General features: G+C 32.1%; 1 protein-coding gene across 9 annotated transcripts in view; it reads left to right on the forward strand.

Moving 5' to 3' along the window:
* The window catches only part of LOC134527909 (polypyrimidine tract-binding protein 1), a 797394-nt gene that overhangs the window by 745134 nt on the left and 32932 nt on the right, over positions 1 to 19328 (forward strand). For 7 of the 9 annotated variants that reach the window (XM_063360936.1, XM_063360934.1, XM_063360940.1 and 4 more), the window contains 3 exons: positions 3084 to 3182; positions 7312 to 7457; positions 8959 to 8992. In XM_063360936.1, the coding sequence (XP_063217006.1) occupies positions 3084 to 3182; positions 7312 to 7457; positions 8959 to 8992 (279 nt within the window). The remainder of the gene's footprint in view (positions 1 to 3083; positions 3183 to 7311; positions 7458 to 8958; positions 8993 to 19328) is intronic. The other 2 variants (XM_063360932.1, XM_063360939.1) reach the window with 1 other exon arrangement.

Genomic DNA, 19328 nt, shown 5'->3' on the forward strand with positions numbered 1-19328 from the left:
CTTGTATAAGAAAATAATATTGTGATTTTTTTTTTTTTTTTGTTAAGGTTGTTTAGAGCAGTAACAGCAATTAGCCTGCCTCAGTTGCAGAAATAGAAACAAATTTTAAATCCAACTATAGCTACAAAGTTTCCAAACAAATTTCTTGACATCCTGCTTGATATTTGTGCTTTTACATTACAAAACTACTGAAAATATTTTGCACCTGTTGTGTTCGTCATTATGTTTACTTCATGCTTCCACATGCTATCATTTTCAAAAACCCAACTTTGTAGGTCCTAAGTGTAAATATACAGAAGTGGGTCAAGCTTCAATGAAGCATTGCTTGTTAGGCTACGTTATTTGTCTTTGGTTGGGCTTGGTGTATGTTTGGATGTGTTACTAATTCAATACTTACATGTACATGTGTCTAAAGATAGATATTCTTTTCTAAGAAACTATAGCAGATAAAGCAAATAGATATGTGGTTAATTTGCCTTAATGTTATGATAACAAACTAGCTCACAGGCTCTACTCTTGATTTTCATTTGGATATAGTTGTTTGTAAATATGAATTCATACAATTTTGTATATGAGATTTTTCTGTTGGAAAAATTATGTGATTTGTACCTTTGTTTCTTTCAAGGTGAGCTAACAAGTATGTGTTTGTGTATAGTAAAGTGTCATTCTGCATGATTTATTTTCAGCCTAAAAAAACACACAAATATTCAGCACATATGGATGCAAAAATTATCAACTACAAACCCATTATTTAGTAACCAAACGTGTTAATTTTTGGATTTCAGTTTTTTTTGTCAGTTAATGAAAATATTTTGCTACCAATTTAAAAAAATGAATTGGTTTGTTTCTTTTATACCGAAACCCTAAATACGTTACAGATATGATGGTATAATAATGAAACACATCTTTCCTAAAAGTGTAAAGAACCATATAGACACTGTTGCATTGCTGTCAGCAGGGCCGGATCCATATTTGGGGTGGGGGGGAGGGTGGTATAGCGAATATTTTTGCTGGCTCCTTGAGCTGGAAGAAAAATTTTTATTTGAAAGTTGGTTTGTTAGTTACCCCGCATAAGTAAATACTCAAGTTCTAGTACCCATCAAAATGTAAAAACTATAACTCACTATAAAAAAGTGTTGGATATTTACGTAGCAATAATGAAGATTCAAGACCACAATTTGTGTTTATAAGATATTAAATACAAAGAATAAATATGTCGTAGAACACAAACATGTCCAATACACCAATCCCTCACTTAGCACATCTTCAGATTGCACAATTTCAGTTAACATTAAATCGCCACAGGTCAAAATAAAAATTGAGTATGTTGCCATGAAGTCTGTTTCAACTTAGGGCTCGATTTTAGCGCCTGTCCGCCTGCCCGGGACAGGCAAAATCTCGTCCGGGCAGGCAAAGAAAAAGGCAACTGTCCGGTGGACAGGTGCAACTTGTGACGCCGAGGTTATTCGCACACACTAATGCAGCAGAGGTGATTAATAACATTTATGCGACCGTGACCGCAAATAAAACGTCTTTGACAATATCTATAAATAAACAATAATGGCTGCTCTTTTGTGACGGACGACTCTGGCTATTGTATACTGCGGGGAAAAAAAAAGTAGGCTATGTACAAACCGTGCTGAAATCTTCTGAATTATAATTCTTAAAATCTTACGTTCACGTCATGATTCACGTAACATAGTCATTTTCGTATGCTAGAGATGCAAAAGTCTCACACCGATGATGTTTGTTTTTGTTGCCATGTTTTAATATTAATTTCGTTGCAGTGCAGCCAACAATTAGGTAATTTACCGTTGTATACTTTCAAAATATAATTTTTTAAATTTATTGTCTTTATAAATCGCGACTTTACTAATTCCTTGCTCTACTTTAACATAGTTTGTTAACAGAAAAGCGTTTTCGTGTGGTTAACATTTCACGGCGTACTCCAGATGCAGCTGCAATAAAGATTTAGGATAACACAAACATTTTTAGGAACGCATTAGCCGTGCTAAGCGAGAATTGGTTTACCAATAAAAAGCCGTTTTATACATTATACCAGAAAATCCAATCGTGTATTGAATCTGATCATAAAGCATTAGATGTCGTAAGCATAGTGTTAATAAGCCGGGATGTTATGGGTTGCTCCGCTAAAACCGGATAATTCAAAAGAATTCATGATTTTCAATGTATCCAACTTAACCTAACATAACCAATTGTGTTGATTTTACAGAATTTAATAAAACCTCACTTAACCTCGCCAACTGTTTATTTTTGTAAAATACTTCAAATATCACAATTAATGCTCTTGCAGAATAATCATAGCATTCATAATTGTAGACTATTACCAGAAAAACTTCAACTAATCAAGCTCTACCTGACTTTTAAGGACTCGACTCTAAGATATGACTGAACTTTGTTTAACTCAATTCACAAATTTGTTCTCTTGCCTCACTTGTATCAACTCTTTAGCTTGTCAGTAAAATTAATATCTAAAAAATAAATTAATCAATAAGGAGTCATAAAAATTTGGTTCCTGATTATAACATTTTCATGCATACATTTTATTCTCTTTGAAAAAATGTTTCAATAGCATTCTACTGAACTAAGTTGGTAACAAAGACTGTTAGTTCTGGTAGTTAATGGATTTTTTATTTTATTCTGATTACCTCTTTGGCTTGATATTTAATTATGCTATGATTCTAATTGCTTACAAATAATATTTTTTTTATGTATATACCTGTGAAATACGGTGATTTGCACCAAAAACATGAAATTGTATAATGCAAACTGTTTCAGCATTAAGTGCATAGAAAAAATTGTTAATTTTAAATGTTCTGCTTTCAGTGAAATTACCAATTGTGTTGCATCAATTGTCAAGACTTTCAGTTGTTGGCTGCCAAATATATTTGTACATGTGCACTTGTCAGCTGCCAGTGAGCCCTTAGGTGGTGTGAAACTGGAGAAAGTCGTTTGCAAGGGCAGTGTGGCAGAACATAAAAGTACGGGGTTGTGTAACCCGTGCAATGGTGCCATCATGGGGATTCGTGCGGGAGTGGAGACTCTAGAGAGGTGTTGCGCAGGTGCTCCGGGCGTGCTGGCGTCACCGTTCGCAGCAATGCACGGTCTGGGGTCTCCCCTCACGTCACCCTATGGGAACGCTGCAGTGGGCGGCCTCGGAGGTATGTTACCGCATGTGGTCTTCACTTGCCACTCTCGCCTGCCATCACACATTTACAGACTTTGTCAATCCCAGGTTCTTATGGAGAAACATTTGTGTGATAAATGCACAACTTTTTGTGACCAGGAGACAAATTACTCAAAAGTTACTCTTCACTACTTGTCACATTGTACAAACAGCAGATCATTTGTAACATTACATTACAAAATTAGCAACAAAACATAAAATCCAAATCATTCATAGTAGAACAGTCATAAAATTGTCCTATACAAAAAAGATAATTCTGTAGAACTGCAATCGCCTATCATGGCGAATCAAGCAGAGAGTCAAGCTCGACATTTCGAACCCCATTCAGAATTATGTATGTTTGTGTGTGTTTTTGCATGTGTGTGTGCACACTTGTATGTATTTGTGTGCATATGTGTGTGTTTGGGGCACATACTCACACACTCACACTCACAAATGCACACACACAAACACATCCACACCCAAACCCACACACTCACTCATTCATCTTATTCATTCACACTCACTCATTCACTCTCTCACTCATTCACTCTCTCACTCATTCACTCTCTCACTCATTCATCTTACTCACTTATTCATCTTACTCATACTCACTCACACACACAAATGCACACACACAAACACATCCACACCCAAACCCACACACTCACTCATTCATCTTATTCATTCATTCACACTCACTCTCTCACTCATTCACTCTCTCACTCATTCACTCTCTCACTCATTCACTCTCTCACTCATTCACTCTCTCACTCATTCACTCTCACTCATTCACTCTCACTCATTCACCCTCTCACTCATTCACCCTCTCACTCATTCACCCTCTCACTCATTCACCCTCTCACTCATTCACTCTCTCACGCACACTCTCACACATTCATGCAACCTTTCACTTGGGGTGGTAGATACCCCTAGGTCTACCATTGATTCTGAAGTGGCTGTGCTGCATCTTCATTTTAATTTTCTTTTTGTTTAATATAATTTTCAAACAAGTTTTTCCGATAATCTCCATGGAAACTGCTTTTGCATTATTGATGGATTCTTAGTCTCCTTACAGCAGCTATTACAGTTTTGATTAGGCTTGTGGGAATATCAGTTTTGTAGTTTGATTAGAATACGAATACTAATATCAAATTATTCGTGAATATGAATTTTGAATTTGAATAGTAAGAATCAGAATTAGAATCCCATAACAAAAAATTTTCATGTCACGTAACAACTTCTGGAGATTAGACAAATATTACTAAAGTGAAATTTGGTTTTTTAAAATTATGCAGCTAACATAACCTAACCAACCAACCTTTCATTTCAGTTCTGATTCACCTTATTTTCCAGAACCTGCTACTCTACCTACATTTTGATCCAGAAACCTTTCACGAACTTCAAAATACCGTGAAACCCATTGCAACCTATGTTACGAAAAATGTGAATCTTTTTTTAAAATGCTGTATTCCCTAACTAGTGATTGAATGAGCTCATATTTACATATTTAAACCCTAGTTATTTACGAGTTTTCATTGTTAATGGCAGTCTGGTAATCTGTATTTTAGTTCAGCACTATTATAAACTCAATTTTTGCTAATTTCATTTACGTTTTATTTATATATATTTTAAGTCGCAATGTCTGTTTCGTTATAGATGTCTACAGCAAGTAAGCAGCTAGCACAGGGATTGATTGTGATGATTGATTTATACGGTTTGAAACTATGACGATTACTTCTTTTTTTTTTTTTTTTTTTAATCCCATCTGAATGGAGTGTCTGTATTTTATGGTATTGTACTCCATGTTTGTTGACTTTTTTTTTCCCACTTCTGATGCATGTGACGAAAATAATACAAATATTATTTAGTTGTCAAGTTTGAAATGACAAATATGAAGTGTTTTGAATTGATTACGCAGATTATTCCGTTACTGTTCAGCGAGAAAGTGGCGAAAAAAACTTTTGAATTTTTGTTGCAATTTAAAACGTCACTTACTGTTAGTGTTTTGAATAATGAAGTCCCATTATACATTAAAAAATGGGTATTTATTAGTCCCAAATGACTTAATCTCGGCAGTGAATGTTGGTATATGACAAACTCACGAGGTATACTATGTCAAGTATTCATTATTTTGAAGTTTTATCATTCAAGATTGAATTGAATGCGAATAGTTTATTATTTGTATTCCAATATTCACACAGGTCTAGTGTCAATGCCTCTTAGCAAATTTTTGAATTCGTTAACTATGCCAGGAATGTTTCATAGTCTCAAACTGAAGGTTGGCTCACCAGTCATTTTGCTATGGGGTTTGAATTAGCTGAAATTATGTAATGGCACAAAATTCTGTATACAAGATCTGCAGAATTACATCATCTAAGCAAGCATAATAACTGACAAATGAAAAGGAAAAACCTGTATTTATACTGCGAATATCTTTAATTCTAACTTGAATGCTTGTATTTTTAACTTGTAGCGATTTCCAGTGACATTCGCTTACGGTTCAACTATCGATAAACTCAACCAGCCACTATAAATCAAAGATCATAATTTATGTTCACCCAGGCAAAACAGGGTATTGCAGCTAGGTATTGTTGGTTAAATAAATGTGAACTTGAAAAACCCTAGAAAACTGTTGAAGCCTGTGTTTGTTTCAGTTATAGTTATAATGATTTTTTTTTGTGTCGTGTTCACCACAAAAGCAAACGCACGGGTGCATTCGGTTGTTCTAAATTAAAAGCTCTCTGTTATTGTAGACTGTTTTTTTCCTTCATGAATATAGCGTTGAAAATGTTGTAAAAGTAGGCTCTTGAGGATGGTCTTGGTAAAAAAAAGATTTTAATCACATTTATCTGATAAGAATGTTGAATAACATCCAACATTATGTCTGATTAGAATTGAACACCGTAAAATACTCTCTTAATAATTCAAAATAAACTATATTCCACTACCAGTTAACAACCGTAAACATCTGAGAATGTCTTGTAACTGTCGAAACACAGTTCTTTGGAAATGCAAGCACCTCACCTGTTCTCTTTACAGGTCTTGTAACCATACAAACTTATCAAGCCAACACCACATAACTGTTGTTTCACTCGTAACACTGTGTATAAAATAATGGGTTATCAATTTTGCATTCATGCACATACATCTTTGTTACATGCATTTTATAGTGTGATTTTTATTTGTTGGTCTGTCAATTTCCAGAAAACAGAATAACAAATCCAGGCACCTAGTAATAATTGTGTACCAAGTTCAGTTTTCTTTGCAGTTGTACTATGTTTGGTGATGGTTTGGTAATTCATTGCTGAATTGTTACAAATCATGACTAAGATAGTCAAGACGATGATGTAGCACCACACAAACATAAATTTATACATGGAATCCTGTATTATGCGGAGTTTAAGAATAGTTTAGGGAGTGTTTACTGTTTATTATTGGTATCGTACTTACTGGGTAATTGGTATCGTACTTACTGGTTACCACTCTCATTAAAAGTCATATCGTGGTTACAGAAGAGTGTATTTGTTCTATTGACTCCTTAGAGACACCATCTGGAGAAACACGGAGTGAGTGGCATGAGAGAGTTTTCTATGTGTAGAAGGAACAGTTGTGTTAAAAATATGGTTAATAAAGTTCACAAAGCCAAAAGAAAACTTTATAGTATTAACTGTTTAAAGAATTTTAAAAAGATTGGCAGTATTTTAATGAAATTCCTTGTCGAAAATCAAGACCAAAGCCGGGGTTTATAATTTTTTCCAAATCTTTTTTTCCTTTTATCGGAGCTGTTATATTAATTTAAAATTTTGCTCTGTAAACAAATCAAATGATTTAGATAGTCGTAGCTGCCCCGGCATCGATTTCTAGTGGTTGCTGCGGAAGCTGTGTGTGATTCGTGTCGGGAATTGTAGTTCAGAACTCAATTTCCATATACGTATATTTATCATGCCCTGCATTATTTTAAAGAATTAAACGTTAAAATTTTTGTGTATCTTTTTGAGTTTCAAATTACAAGTGTGTTCGCACATTTTTTTTTTTGTTTTTTTGTTTTAATGATTTCTCTTTCGCCTTCATGTGTGTGGCTGCGCGTGGCACGGGCAAGGAGCGAAGTACAGTAATAGTAGATCTGCTCCTGCTTCCAGCCATGCCACTGGCCGGCTTCCAGCTGCCCGGGGCCGCGACCACCGCCCTCAACGCCGCGGGCCTGCGCCTGCCGGGCGCCCTCGGCGCGACGGGCTGCGTGCTTCTGGTCAGCAACCTCAATGAAGAGGTACGCCTTGCTCTTGCCGCACTTCACACAGCCATAAACACATCGTTCAACTTTTAGAGTCATCAAGTTTCAGGAGTTGTGCAGTTCCATATGATTATCAGCATTTAGTGGTTGTAAATTTATTAGTTTTGTTTGCATTAAATTATTAATTTCGTTTTCAAAGTTTTGCTATAATTCGAGGAAGTTAAATGTGTATACCTATTATTAATATTTGGTATCTTTAACACTAAAAAAAAAAGAGCCAAAACTGTAATTACGTATGTACATCATAAGTGGGTTGTTTTTTTTTTTTTAAATTTAATTAAAGGTCAGTGTGCTACAAAATTAAAATTTTAATTTTGTGATTTGGCATCTGAAATAAGTTCTGCTATCCCCATGTATTGTTATTATTCATCAACTACATTTCCTCACAATTTGTAGGTCATTCGTAATTTTAAATTCTCCAATTTCTCGGAAGTGTACTAATTTTATGTTTATTATTACTGTTTTGCATTAAATACATTAGTTTTTGTGTGTGTGTGCGTGTTTTTTTTTTTCGTACAGTTCATAGGTTGGCTATATCTTTTACTTTAAACTTAAAGGGAAGTGTTTGGTTAAAGAAAAAATTGGTTATAGCCTAGTTTGAATTGCCAAAATGTATGTCTTACATGAATTAAGTGATAGGGATGAATGATTGTAGTAGCCACTAGCCATACCAGTGTTAAGTGAGTTGTTGAAGTCCTAGTGTGTTGTGGGATAGTGGAAACCAGCAAGTAATTAGAATCTGGGCACAATGTTATGCAGTTGCAATTTTATGTTATTATTTATTGTTTTTCCAACTGTCTGTGTGCTCTTCACTACAGCTGATAAACTTGCTAGCTTCTCACTAAAGCGCCTCTCCTCTCGCTCACTTTAGCCTTGGGCATCCTCTATTGTCACGTAGAGTTGAGCCTTGGAGTGTTTGAAGTGTGCACTAAACATAGCTCGCATCCACACCACTAGAACATGTGCTCAGACTCGCACATTTGTAATGGTCAATAGCTTTTTGTGCAAATTGTATGTATTGGGCATTTTGCAGTAATGTAGTGAATGTGTTGCAGTGGCACATAAGTATTTGTTGGAATCTTTTTTTTTTTTAATCAAAATTTCTAAATATATATATATATAATTAATCTTATTAAAAGTGTTTTGCTGGCATATGTCTGAGCGAGTGCAGGACACTTCAAGCAACTGTAAGGTTTGATAATAACAAGAAGTAAGCCTTCCTTTTGTTAGTTGTTTCAATCCTACGTGATTTCTGTTTTAATCTTCTTGTAGGTATTCTAACTGCAATGCAGAGAAGATATACAGCTCTTGTGTTTTTGTTCTCTTTTTTTTCCAAACCAATCTTGTCGACTGCTCTGCCTCTCTGTGCGGTGCTGCTCCCGCTCCCATGCCCGGGAACAACAATATTTCCAATGCTCCTCAACTCTTAATGAACAAACAATCTACGCAATATCTTCTGCTCTCTCTCACTTCGTAGATGGTCACGCCTGACGCTCTTTTTACCCTATTTGGTATGTTATGCACACATCTTTTTTATTATTATTATTATTGTTAATATTCTTTATGTATTGATTTTATTCGTCAGCATTTTGATTTATTTTAAGAATTTTTTTTTAACTTTGATTTTGCATATTTTTGCATTTAAAAATTGTGTGCTGGCTTTTTATACATTTTTTTTGCATGCACTTATTTTTCTGCATTTTCCTTTCGTGTTCATTTATCATGCAGATTCTATAAATTTTAGCATAGTGCTCATTTGTTGTTTAATATATATGTTCAAGTGATAATTTCATAGTAAATAGTTACAATTTTTTCATTTGTGTGTTTGTGTTTTGTCATGTTTTTTAAGATATGTTTGCTGATATGCATAAATTAAAACTAGTATTTTACACATTTAATAAGCAAGTCTTTAATTAATATTTTTTGCTAGTAGTATGTGGTGCTGGTAGTAGTCTTTGTATCTTTCTGAATGCGCAATAGACTGCATGTGTTTTATTTGTGTAATTTTTTTTTTACTATTTATAGTTAAAGACAATACTTTAAAATTTTGATTGTGTGTTTGTATTTTCAATATGTATATAATTTTTTGGATATATGTAGGTACTTAGTTAAATAATTAGACAGCTCTTTGTGTTGGCTTCAATTAAATTTTTATCAGTAAAGTCAGTAAACCCATATAAATTGTATGTGGTCAACATGTGCGTGCATTTGTTTTAAAATTTTGCAGTGCTAGTAAATTAAATTTGTAGTATTTCTAAGGTCAAGTTTTTTAATAATAAATTTGTTAATTTGCCAATACTCCAAAGTTACTGTTACAGGGAGATTTTGTAAATGAAAATTCATAATGCTTTAATGATCAGCATCGATCTCCGTAACCTTTGCAAAACCCTGGTTTCAAGAAATTGGGCTTACTGAAGTACACGATAACAGTTTGTGAATTGAAATTTTTTTCTACTGTAATTGAATCACTGCTGTTTAGGGACTAAGCTGTCAGTACAAGTGCTGTCAGTTTGAAGTATACTCTTTGCATGTTGTTGTGAACGAACACATTCGGAGTTGTGATCCAGTTACATATTAGGGAAATGATAAATGCAATTACGAACAAAATAGGACCTATGATTTTAGTGTTTAATGCTAGAATAATGGCAAACTACTTTTCAACAAGTTAATTATAAATTTACAAACTATGTGATAATCTGAAGTAATTTCTTATGTCTTATGCGTCTCCTAAACAAAGTTCAGTAAGTTGACTTTATCCTGATAAAACAGAATAAATGTATGATGGTATATTTTGGGATTTATATTCATTTGTATTAGAACTGTGGGGGATCCCTTAGTTGGAAATAATTCTAGGGAATGCAAAGATTTATTCTTGCTGAGCAGAAATAAAATTTTCTCCTAATTTTGGACTGTATGAGGGATTATTAAATATGTTATTTTATCCTATAAACATAATAACACCACCATTGTATTAATAGTGTTTATGGTTCAGATACCCTTCAATAAAACCAGGCACTGTATATCAAAAAGTCAGAGAATTAATTTTGTCCACCTTGCTAACCTAAAATATGTGTTGCAAGTTTAATATTTTGTGTAAAATTAATTTTATTTCATTTATTGAATCTAAATGTTCTTGTTATGTAGTTTGTATACACATTTCTCAACATAATTGTAAGGATCCTTAAATATGTTTTTAATTTGTTAAATATTTAATTAAAAAGTGTTCCTTGGAAAATCTTGTGGAAAATGTTTTAAATAATTTTCACTGGAGTTAAAGTTGTTTGGATGCTCTTGATATCACCTAATACCATAATGTGTGTGTCAGTTTGAAGTATATGTGTGGGGGTGTGTGTCTCTCTCTCTGTATGTGTGTGTGTGTGTATATATATATAAAATGGAATATTCCAATTCAATTTTCACTCACTTCCAGACATCCAAATAATTTGAAATATTGCACATGTATTAAGAACCAATGACGATATAATTACTTCATGACTGTGACTTGGTTTTCTCACCAGTAACATCAGCTCATTGAAAATACCGTAGTGTGTCTAATTTTTTTTACAGTTTATATTCACCAGATTGAAATCACATAATGTCCCTCATCAAAATAAATATATATAATTACTTCTACAGCGACTCACAAAATTAGTCCAATCGTCATATTACATATATGTAGCAAAGATAATTAAAAAATAAATGTGTGTGTGTGTGTACTTATGTACGCGCGTGAGAAGTCATACTACTTTGGCATCATTAAAAAATAGTTTTTAATTGCATGCAAATAATTAATTACTATAAAAGACTGCAAATAGATAAGTCAACACATTCAATAAAGTTCAGTTTAAATTTGAAAAATTAAATAAACATATATGACATAATTTGTACTAAATATTATAAGATTCTTAATTTTAAATATTTATTATTGAATATATAATATTTTAAAAGAAAATAAATAAATTTAATAATTCAAAAATTTAATTTAAGTTTATTCATTTTTTAAATATTTATTTTTTTCTTAATTTAATATTCACTTTTCATTTTTATCAAAAAGTTTTCATTAAATTTGTTCATTTATTTTTATAAATATTTATTATTGATTCAATTTAAAAATAAATATTTAAAATTAATATTTTAATTTGATGTTCGATTTTAATTTTTATCACAATTTTTTTAAATATTTTATTAAATTAATTTATTTATTTTGTAAATATTAATATAACCAGTAATAAATATTTAACATTAATAATGTAATAATATTTAGTATTAATTATATTAAATAATATTTTAATTTATATCAATAAATAATACATACTGATAGTTAACCTCAATTATATTGGAGCACTTGAGATAGTATATAAGCACAATCTTTTTACTAATCTTTTCGTATAGTAAATAATATTTTATTCAATTTTAAACACTACTGAATATAATTTATTAGCACATATCTAATTTGCACTTGTATGAAACTAAAACACGTGTTGGTGAATGTAGAAACTAGAAACATTTGGATAAATATTATAAATATGAAAATGTTGATCAGAGGTGACGAGCGTGCCAACATGCGCGACTTATAGAGGTTCTATTTCTATTTTGTTGGTAGCTCTTTTTCGAGACTTAATGAGCGGTTTAGTGGGCAGTTTCAACCTGTTAATTTTGTGTTACAGTGATGCGTGCGCATCTTAAAATTTCACTCATCAATTTTTCTTAACGCGCTTAAAGAAGTATAACTTTAAATAAAATAAAAATTAAAAAAACCTACCGCCAAGTTTGTGAACCACGGCCCTTCAGCATATTGACGGTGCATTATAACCACTGCTCTGACAGAAGGTTACGAGGAAAATATGTATTATATTTGATGTAATACCAAAATAATATGTTTTTTTTTAACTTTGGAAATTACTCTTTACTATGACTATTTTAGTTTACCAAAATAAATTCAATGGTAATTTCACTAACATAAAGTTTCATTTGGCACACCAATACGTTTGGTATGTCCCCTAATGTGGGTTTATGTTTATACACGTGGGTCCGCCATTTTCCTGTGAAAATGTCGTCACATGGTGCGCGTGCAGTTTCAACCTGTTAATTTTGTGTTACAGTGATGCGTACTCATCTTAAAATTTCACTCTCATCATATTTTCATAACGCGCCTAAAGAAGTATATACATATTCAAAAAAATTAAATTGGCTTAAATGAAGCAAGTTTTTTCAGTTATTATCAACAAATAAAAATTGAAGCACATATCAGTTTAGTTGGCTTTCCTTGGGTTATAATTGATCTACAACTGTATATAAATATAAAATACCTTAAGTAATATTTTTATATCATGTGAAAAGCTCATTGTCGCACATTAAATACTAAGGTCTTAGGTAGTAAGTACTAATACATTCAATTATGTTTTAAGAAATAAATATATGTATATTAAAAAGGCTAAGGCCTTGCTTTCATTGCAATATGAACTAAAAAATGAAATTGAAACTAAATTAAGTTAAATGCTTTTATTTGAAAATGAACAAAAAATTTGAAAATATATAATTAATTTATGTGGGTATTTAACCAATAATCCACCCACAGTTTTTCTTAATATGAGTTGAAAAAGCACTGTGTGCAGCTTATTCAAAAATTGACAGTATCTGCAAGGCAATACTGCATAGTAAATGTACAACAAACATCTTGCATGTGTTTTGAAAGTGTGTCTATTTGTGAAAAAGACTTTGCAGGGATTACCGAAGGTTTGCGGTAGCTACTGGAAAAAACCCTAAAACAATTAAAATAGATGAGAAAACGGGAAATCATGCTGTGGGAAGAAAATTGTCATCTTGACTGGAGGGAAAAAATAAGATTTTGGCTAAAATTTTAATGGCGCTTCACTGCAGTGAACAAAACATCGGTCGGTACGGTACTCATTTTTAAATTCATAGCCATTTGTTCCTCACTTCACACTTAATCCATAAACAAAGTATTTACTCTCTAATATCTGTAGAAATTTGTATTAACAATTTACATTTAAAATTGGAGTGGAAGTATTGAAACTTTTAATAATATTCTGGTGGCAAGATTATTGTGCTGAAAAAAGTAACGGGAGATGTTTACAACGGTAGCGAGAATGCTATATTATTTTTACAGAAAACTTTTAAGGCAATTTATAATTTGCAATAATTATGCAAGTTCGAAAAAAAATTAATAGTAAGTTGAAAAATGGGTCTAAGGTCTGTTTTTAAGTTTGGTGTGAGGCTTATTCTAATAAAATATTTTTGGTTATGGTTCAAATATCATGAGTGCGAAGCTTATTGGATAGCGTGGCCTAGGTAATTCTGTAAAAAATTAATTAAAAACTCCAAACTGCATTATTATTTTTTTACATCCTTAAATATATTATATTATTCTCCAAGGTCCATTCTTCAATGGCACGGAAACTGAGACAGATCATGTAAATGGTGACAGAGCTCCCGGAACCAACCATTCTCACAATTTTACTCTTTTTTTATGTACCTAATCTAACATAAACAATCTTTAAAATGGTAAATTACTGGTAAACTACTTGTAGTATCACAATGTCTTCTTAGATAATAATTTTAAAACATGTGAGGAAGAATAAAAAGAAGCATTTTCAAATGTTTATTATAACATTCACGAATAAGTGGTCTCCTTTAGAATTACTGCAGCTTACTTTGGTATCTTCATTGTCTGCTACAATTCATTTGGGTTACATATTTAATTTCATGATTTTACTCCTAGTGAGTTTTGTAACTTGATAACAATAACTAGATAGATATTATCACATTTATATTGTCCTATCTTGAATAAAATTAAGTTCAATCTTTGTTTATTCTAATTTAACTGTTGAATACCGTACTCTATCTCTTTTTTATAAAAGAGAATGTTTTAAAAGTGGAGTCTTGTAACAGTGCAAAATCAGGGTCAGGGAAATTTATAATCAGATTAGGGATAGCCTGGGAAAGTATGGGAATTTTGTATGAGATTTTGTGTGGCCATCCTGACAATGCTGAGCAGCTCCTTTTCTGTTGTATAATTAATCTATGCTTTGTTAAAGAGTCATGCTAGCAAAACTGATGGATACCTGTTCCCCTCCATCATTTGATACATCACAAGCTATGTAAAACCTTTCATCCTACTTGGAGTGGTGCAGCAACAATGTATTTTCTTTTTTTCTCTCTCTCTTTTTCTCATTTTCTCTTTTTTTTTTTTTTTTTTTCTCTCAACAGCTGATATTAATTTGTAGGCTACATGATAGGATTTCTGAACAAATGGTGGATGTTTCTGCAAATTAAATCTACTTAAATACTAATATTTAACCCTCAAAATTTTGCAAAAAGAAAACTTTTGTACTCTTCCTGCAAAACTTGTATTAATTTTTCTTGTTGCTGGATGATGCCACTGAGAAGCAAAATTTAACTACTTCTGATTCAGTTAGATATATTTTTATATTCCAAAAAAATAAAAAATACTTCTACCCCATCTTCAAACTTATTTCCAATTAGTGTTTGTAAGCAAAATGGTTGCTTTCTTTTGTCTGGTTCAAAGAAAATCAGTGTACCTGTCAAATAAATGCCTTGTTTGTAGTAGTCAATAACAACTTCATTGTCTTGCAATCCGTTCCTATAAGGACATGATACTATTTATAGAATTCCCTTGACAACCAGAAAAACACTGCATTATACCACTTCACCTACTTTCATTTCCATGATTTTTTTTTTTGTGTTCTGATTCCTGTGGCTTTGTTTTCTGATTCCTGTGGCCCGTACAATAGTTACATTTGATACTAGTATTGCCCAATTTTAGTAATTTTGTCTCCTAGTGAAAGAAACAGTTTTTCAGACACAGCAGTAACCTCACTACTTGAATCAACCAGCAAGTTTACTTTTTTATCTTGAATTTATGGGCAACTTACCTAATTTTCCTTGTAAAAACTTTGCAGTAAATCCTCCCTGTCATTATTAAAATTATTTGATGTGAAGTTTTCCTGAGTTTGCGAGACATGACACTGGTTTAAAAATGATTCAGTAAAAGACTTTCAATAAATTAAATTAATTTTTCCGATACATGCACTTTGGTGCAATTTCACTGTCTGAAAATAATGACATTCCTTGAATTTCAAACATTAAAATTATCCTTTTATTTATGATTAGAATTAAGTATTGGTTAAATGTTACCTAATTCTATGGTATAACTTACATTTCGGTGTTAGTTTGATTTTATTGCAATTCACAATATAATTGTGACCCTATTTATTGGTGATCAGATAATGCAGGCATTTGGACTGTAAGCACAACCTTTGTACACATGGGTCCATGGGACCACTCCTATTCCTGTGTATTCCAAAAAATAAATGTCAAAGGAAGTCGTCCTGGCCATCAATTCCCCAATAATTATTTAAAAAAAGGCTTTTTTTGGCATCCTCAAAAGTCTTCCATTTGCTATTTCTTGCATCCTCCACTGCAAAGCAGTCCCATCCTACTTGGTTTTAAACAATCCAACCTGTTAATTGAATCAAACCCTTCAGATACCTAAATACTGTTTCACATATTTTTATGAATTGGATAGTAGATAAGTGTAGCACTCCATCATTACCAAAAAATATAAGTACAGGCTTTTCAAATGTGTTAACTTCATCTACAGTCAATATGGAACACCTAATATTACCATTACACCTGACTTTACAAAAACTTCCCTTAACTTTCATTATGCTCTCTCTGCCTACATCATCTATAAATTTTTTTGAATGATTGCCAGGGTTTGTTTTCCTTTAACACTGTTTCGACTTTACCGTCCAAATTTTTTTCTTCATCCTATGTTTTCCTTTCATTCATATTAATACACCTAGCATTTTCACTATGTTAACATGAATTTCTGTGATCTCATTCTGAATTTTAAGTCTTGCCATGTACCTGCATATAATTTTCTGTTAAATTTGCATTTGTCCTCTTATCTTCCTTTCATGCCCTGACCTTTAAATGTAATATTTTCCTTCAAAAAACCATTTTATTTTTGTTTGTTAAAATCCAACCTGTACCTGAAAAAATTTAGATTTACAGTCATCTACCCTTTGTGTTCATGTGGAAATCTTTTTATTTGTGTCTGAAATACTACTTCTATTTTCTAACGCAAGTTCTGACTTAAGTTTTTGCAAATTGTTTTTAAGGTTTTGTTCCAATCTTTGAAGTGAAACTTCATGGGGCACGACGAGAATAAAATTTCAAGACCGAATTTTAATGCAACGTTTTCTGTAAACACTGTGTTGAAACGTTTCTGATGCTAAAAGGACAGAGAATAGATACTTGGCCAAAGAGATATAAAGAGATCATTATACTATTTATGGTGCTGGGCTCATTTTCATTCTACTCTTTGTGCAATGATTCATCCCCAGCCCAAAGAAAAAATAGAACCGAGAAAGATAGATGAACGAAATAATAAGACAGAGAGTGTGCGCATGTGCTTGTTTCAGAAATATCCTATACAGTCATCTGAAAGTGCCTTTAATTTTACATTTGCTACCAGCATGCTCGCATTTCTCCTTGTTCAACCAACAGCGTAGAGAATGCTGTTGAGACAGTCCCTGCATTTCCCACATAGATAGCGCTACCTGTTAGGAATTCCATATTTCGTTTAGAGATTTTGCATGTTTCAAATGGCAGAATTGTTTAAAGAAACTGTAACAAAACCAGTTTTTCTTTATGGTGTATATTCTACAATGAGTAATATTTATCGTTAGCTAATCATTATTGATTGATCAACAGTTATTAATATGCTGAACAGTTACTTTGAAGTGAGTAAGTAGTCATTTTTGTAATTCATGTTTATCAATTCAGTTACAAAATTTTCTTCTTTCTCTCTCTTTGCCGTTTTATCCCGTACAATATACTTGCGAATTGAGGTTTGAATTGCCAAAGAAGTTTCACTTCTATCATGTGCACCAAGTTACACACGCTCTTTTTTTATGTTTAGGGTTTTCATACATTTTTCCATTAATATCTTAAACATTTCCACTATAACCTCAACTTGAGCCAGCTTGAGCATGCCCTGAAGGATGCTCCACGTGTCCCGAGTGCAAGTGAGGACGCAGTCTCGCCGGTCGGCTTGGCCATGCATAGTTTGTTATTGTTTTGGTGTGTGAACTTCAATAATTTACAGTGAAGTCCAAATTTTTATTGTCTATGTTTCAAGCTGAAAGCACACATTGGCTTTTTGTTAATACATATGCAGTGGTAAATTATGTAGTGAATAACATAACTAACAACCAGTTATTAGCAGAAAGGGAAGTAGTCACTAGATAATACAGAAATTTTATATTGCCCAAATTCGTGTATGTTTATATAGTTTGAATAGGATTGTTAAATACATACAGTTTAAATAAATTTTGTAATTATTTTAGGTCTCATACAGACTCTTAGCATGATTTTACAATCATTAACTTGATTATATATATATATATATATATATATATATATATATATATATATATATATATATATATATATATATATATATATATATATATATATATATATATATATATATATATATATATATATATATACTTTGCAAGAAATGAGTAAATTTACGCTGGCAGATGGAATATTAAATTATGGTTCATATGCATGAGGCATCCACTAACTGAACAATTGAAGCATGTTGCCTGACCTAAACTGTGTCTGTTTCCGGGATTTTTATATATTTATAATGTTGTAGATGAACTGCAGGTTTTTTTAAAGTATTTAAAAATTTTAAATTAATAAGGCTTTGCTTTAATTGGCCTTGCTGCTTTAACATCACCTATTTCTATCATGCAGAAGGGCTAGCACGTGCTTATCACAAGCATGCGAATATCACCAGCCTTCACATTCGTATAATGGAGTGTTGGAAACAGCCCACAGCTCTTAAATATTATTTTAGGCCTGAATTTAAAGGTTTTTTTTTTCTTTTCAGTTTTGTATATTATTGTGTCCATTTCTAATAACTGTAGTGTGTTGAGCCCTTTAATTGAATTTAGCTGCAGAATGCCTCTTGTATCTAGTTGATGAATTGTTTCAAAATAATTTTATGCAATATTATAATGTACTTAACAGTTACCACTATAACGTTCTAGACATTGCACTACAGAAATTATAAAAAATGGATCAATTCTTATGGTAAACTACCTGCTAATTCTGTCTGACTTCGTGCAAACTAGCAACTTAAAGTTCACTCACTTATTTACACTATTCAGTCTCTGTTTGGCCTGTTAAAACTATACTCTCATTTTAGAAGTGTTTTACTCAGGTGCTTTTATGTTTAGAAAAATGTAATTATGCCCTGATCTTAACAAATAATCAAATTTTCAATGTAGGAGGAGGAGGAGGAAAGGAAACCCAGAAATAGGTACCTCTGATAGTATGACTCATAACAGTTTTGTAATTTTAGCCTGATACGGTTGTAAAAAATTAATAAATTGTCACAGGGGTTGCATTAAAAAAACTCTAAATCTAATTTACAGGCTAAAATAATATTTATGATGATTTAAGACTTCAAATAAGAAAAGAAGTTAATTTATAAATTACTAAATATATTGAAAATAAGTTCATTGTTTCTCTGTGTCTAATACATCAGATCTAGAACGAGATACTTTTAACATGCATTTTTTTTAACATTTTGTCAAAGGCAAGGGGTATTTTTTTAACACAAGAAAAGTACCCTCAAAAGCAGGCAGAATAAAATTTTATTTTATGAGAAGCCATATTCTCTTGTGATGTTTAAAAGGAATTAAAAATGGTCAGTCTAATAACTAAATAATAACAAAATTAAAAGGAATGTGTAAAATTCAGGTGTTTTGCATGTGAGCACTG

This window comes from Bacillus rossius, chromosome 1 (assembly GCF_032445375.1).
Source record: "Bacillus rossius redtenbacheri isolate Brsri chromosome 1, Brsri_v3, whole genome shotgun sequence".
In the NCBI taxonomy this organism is placed as follows: Eukaryota; Metazoa; Arthropoda; class Insecta; order Phasmatodea; family Bacillidae; genus Bacillus; species Bacillus rossius.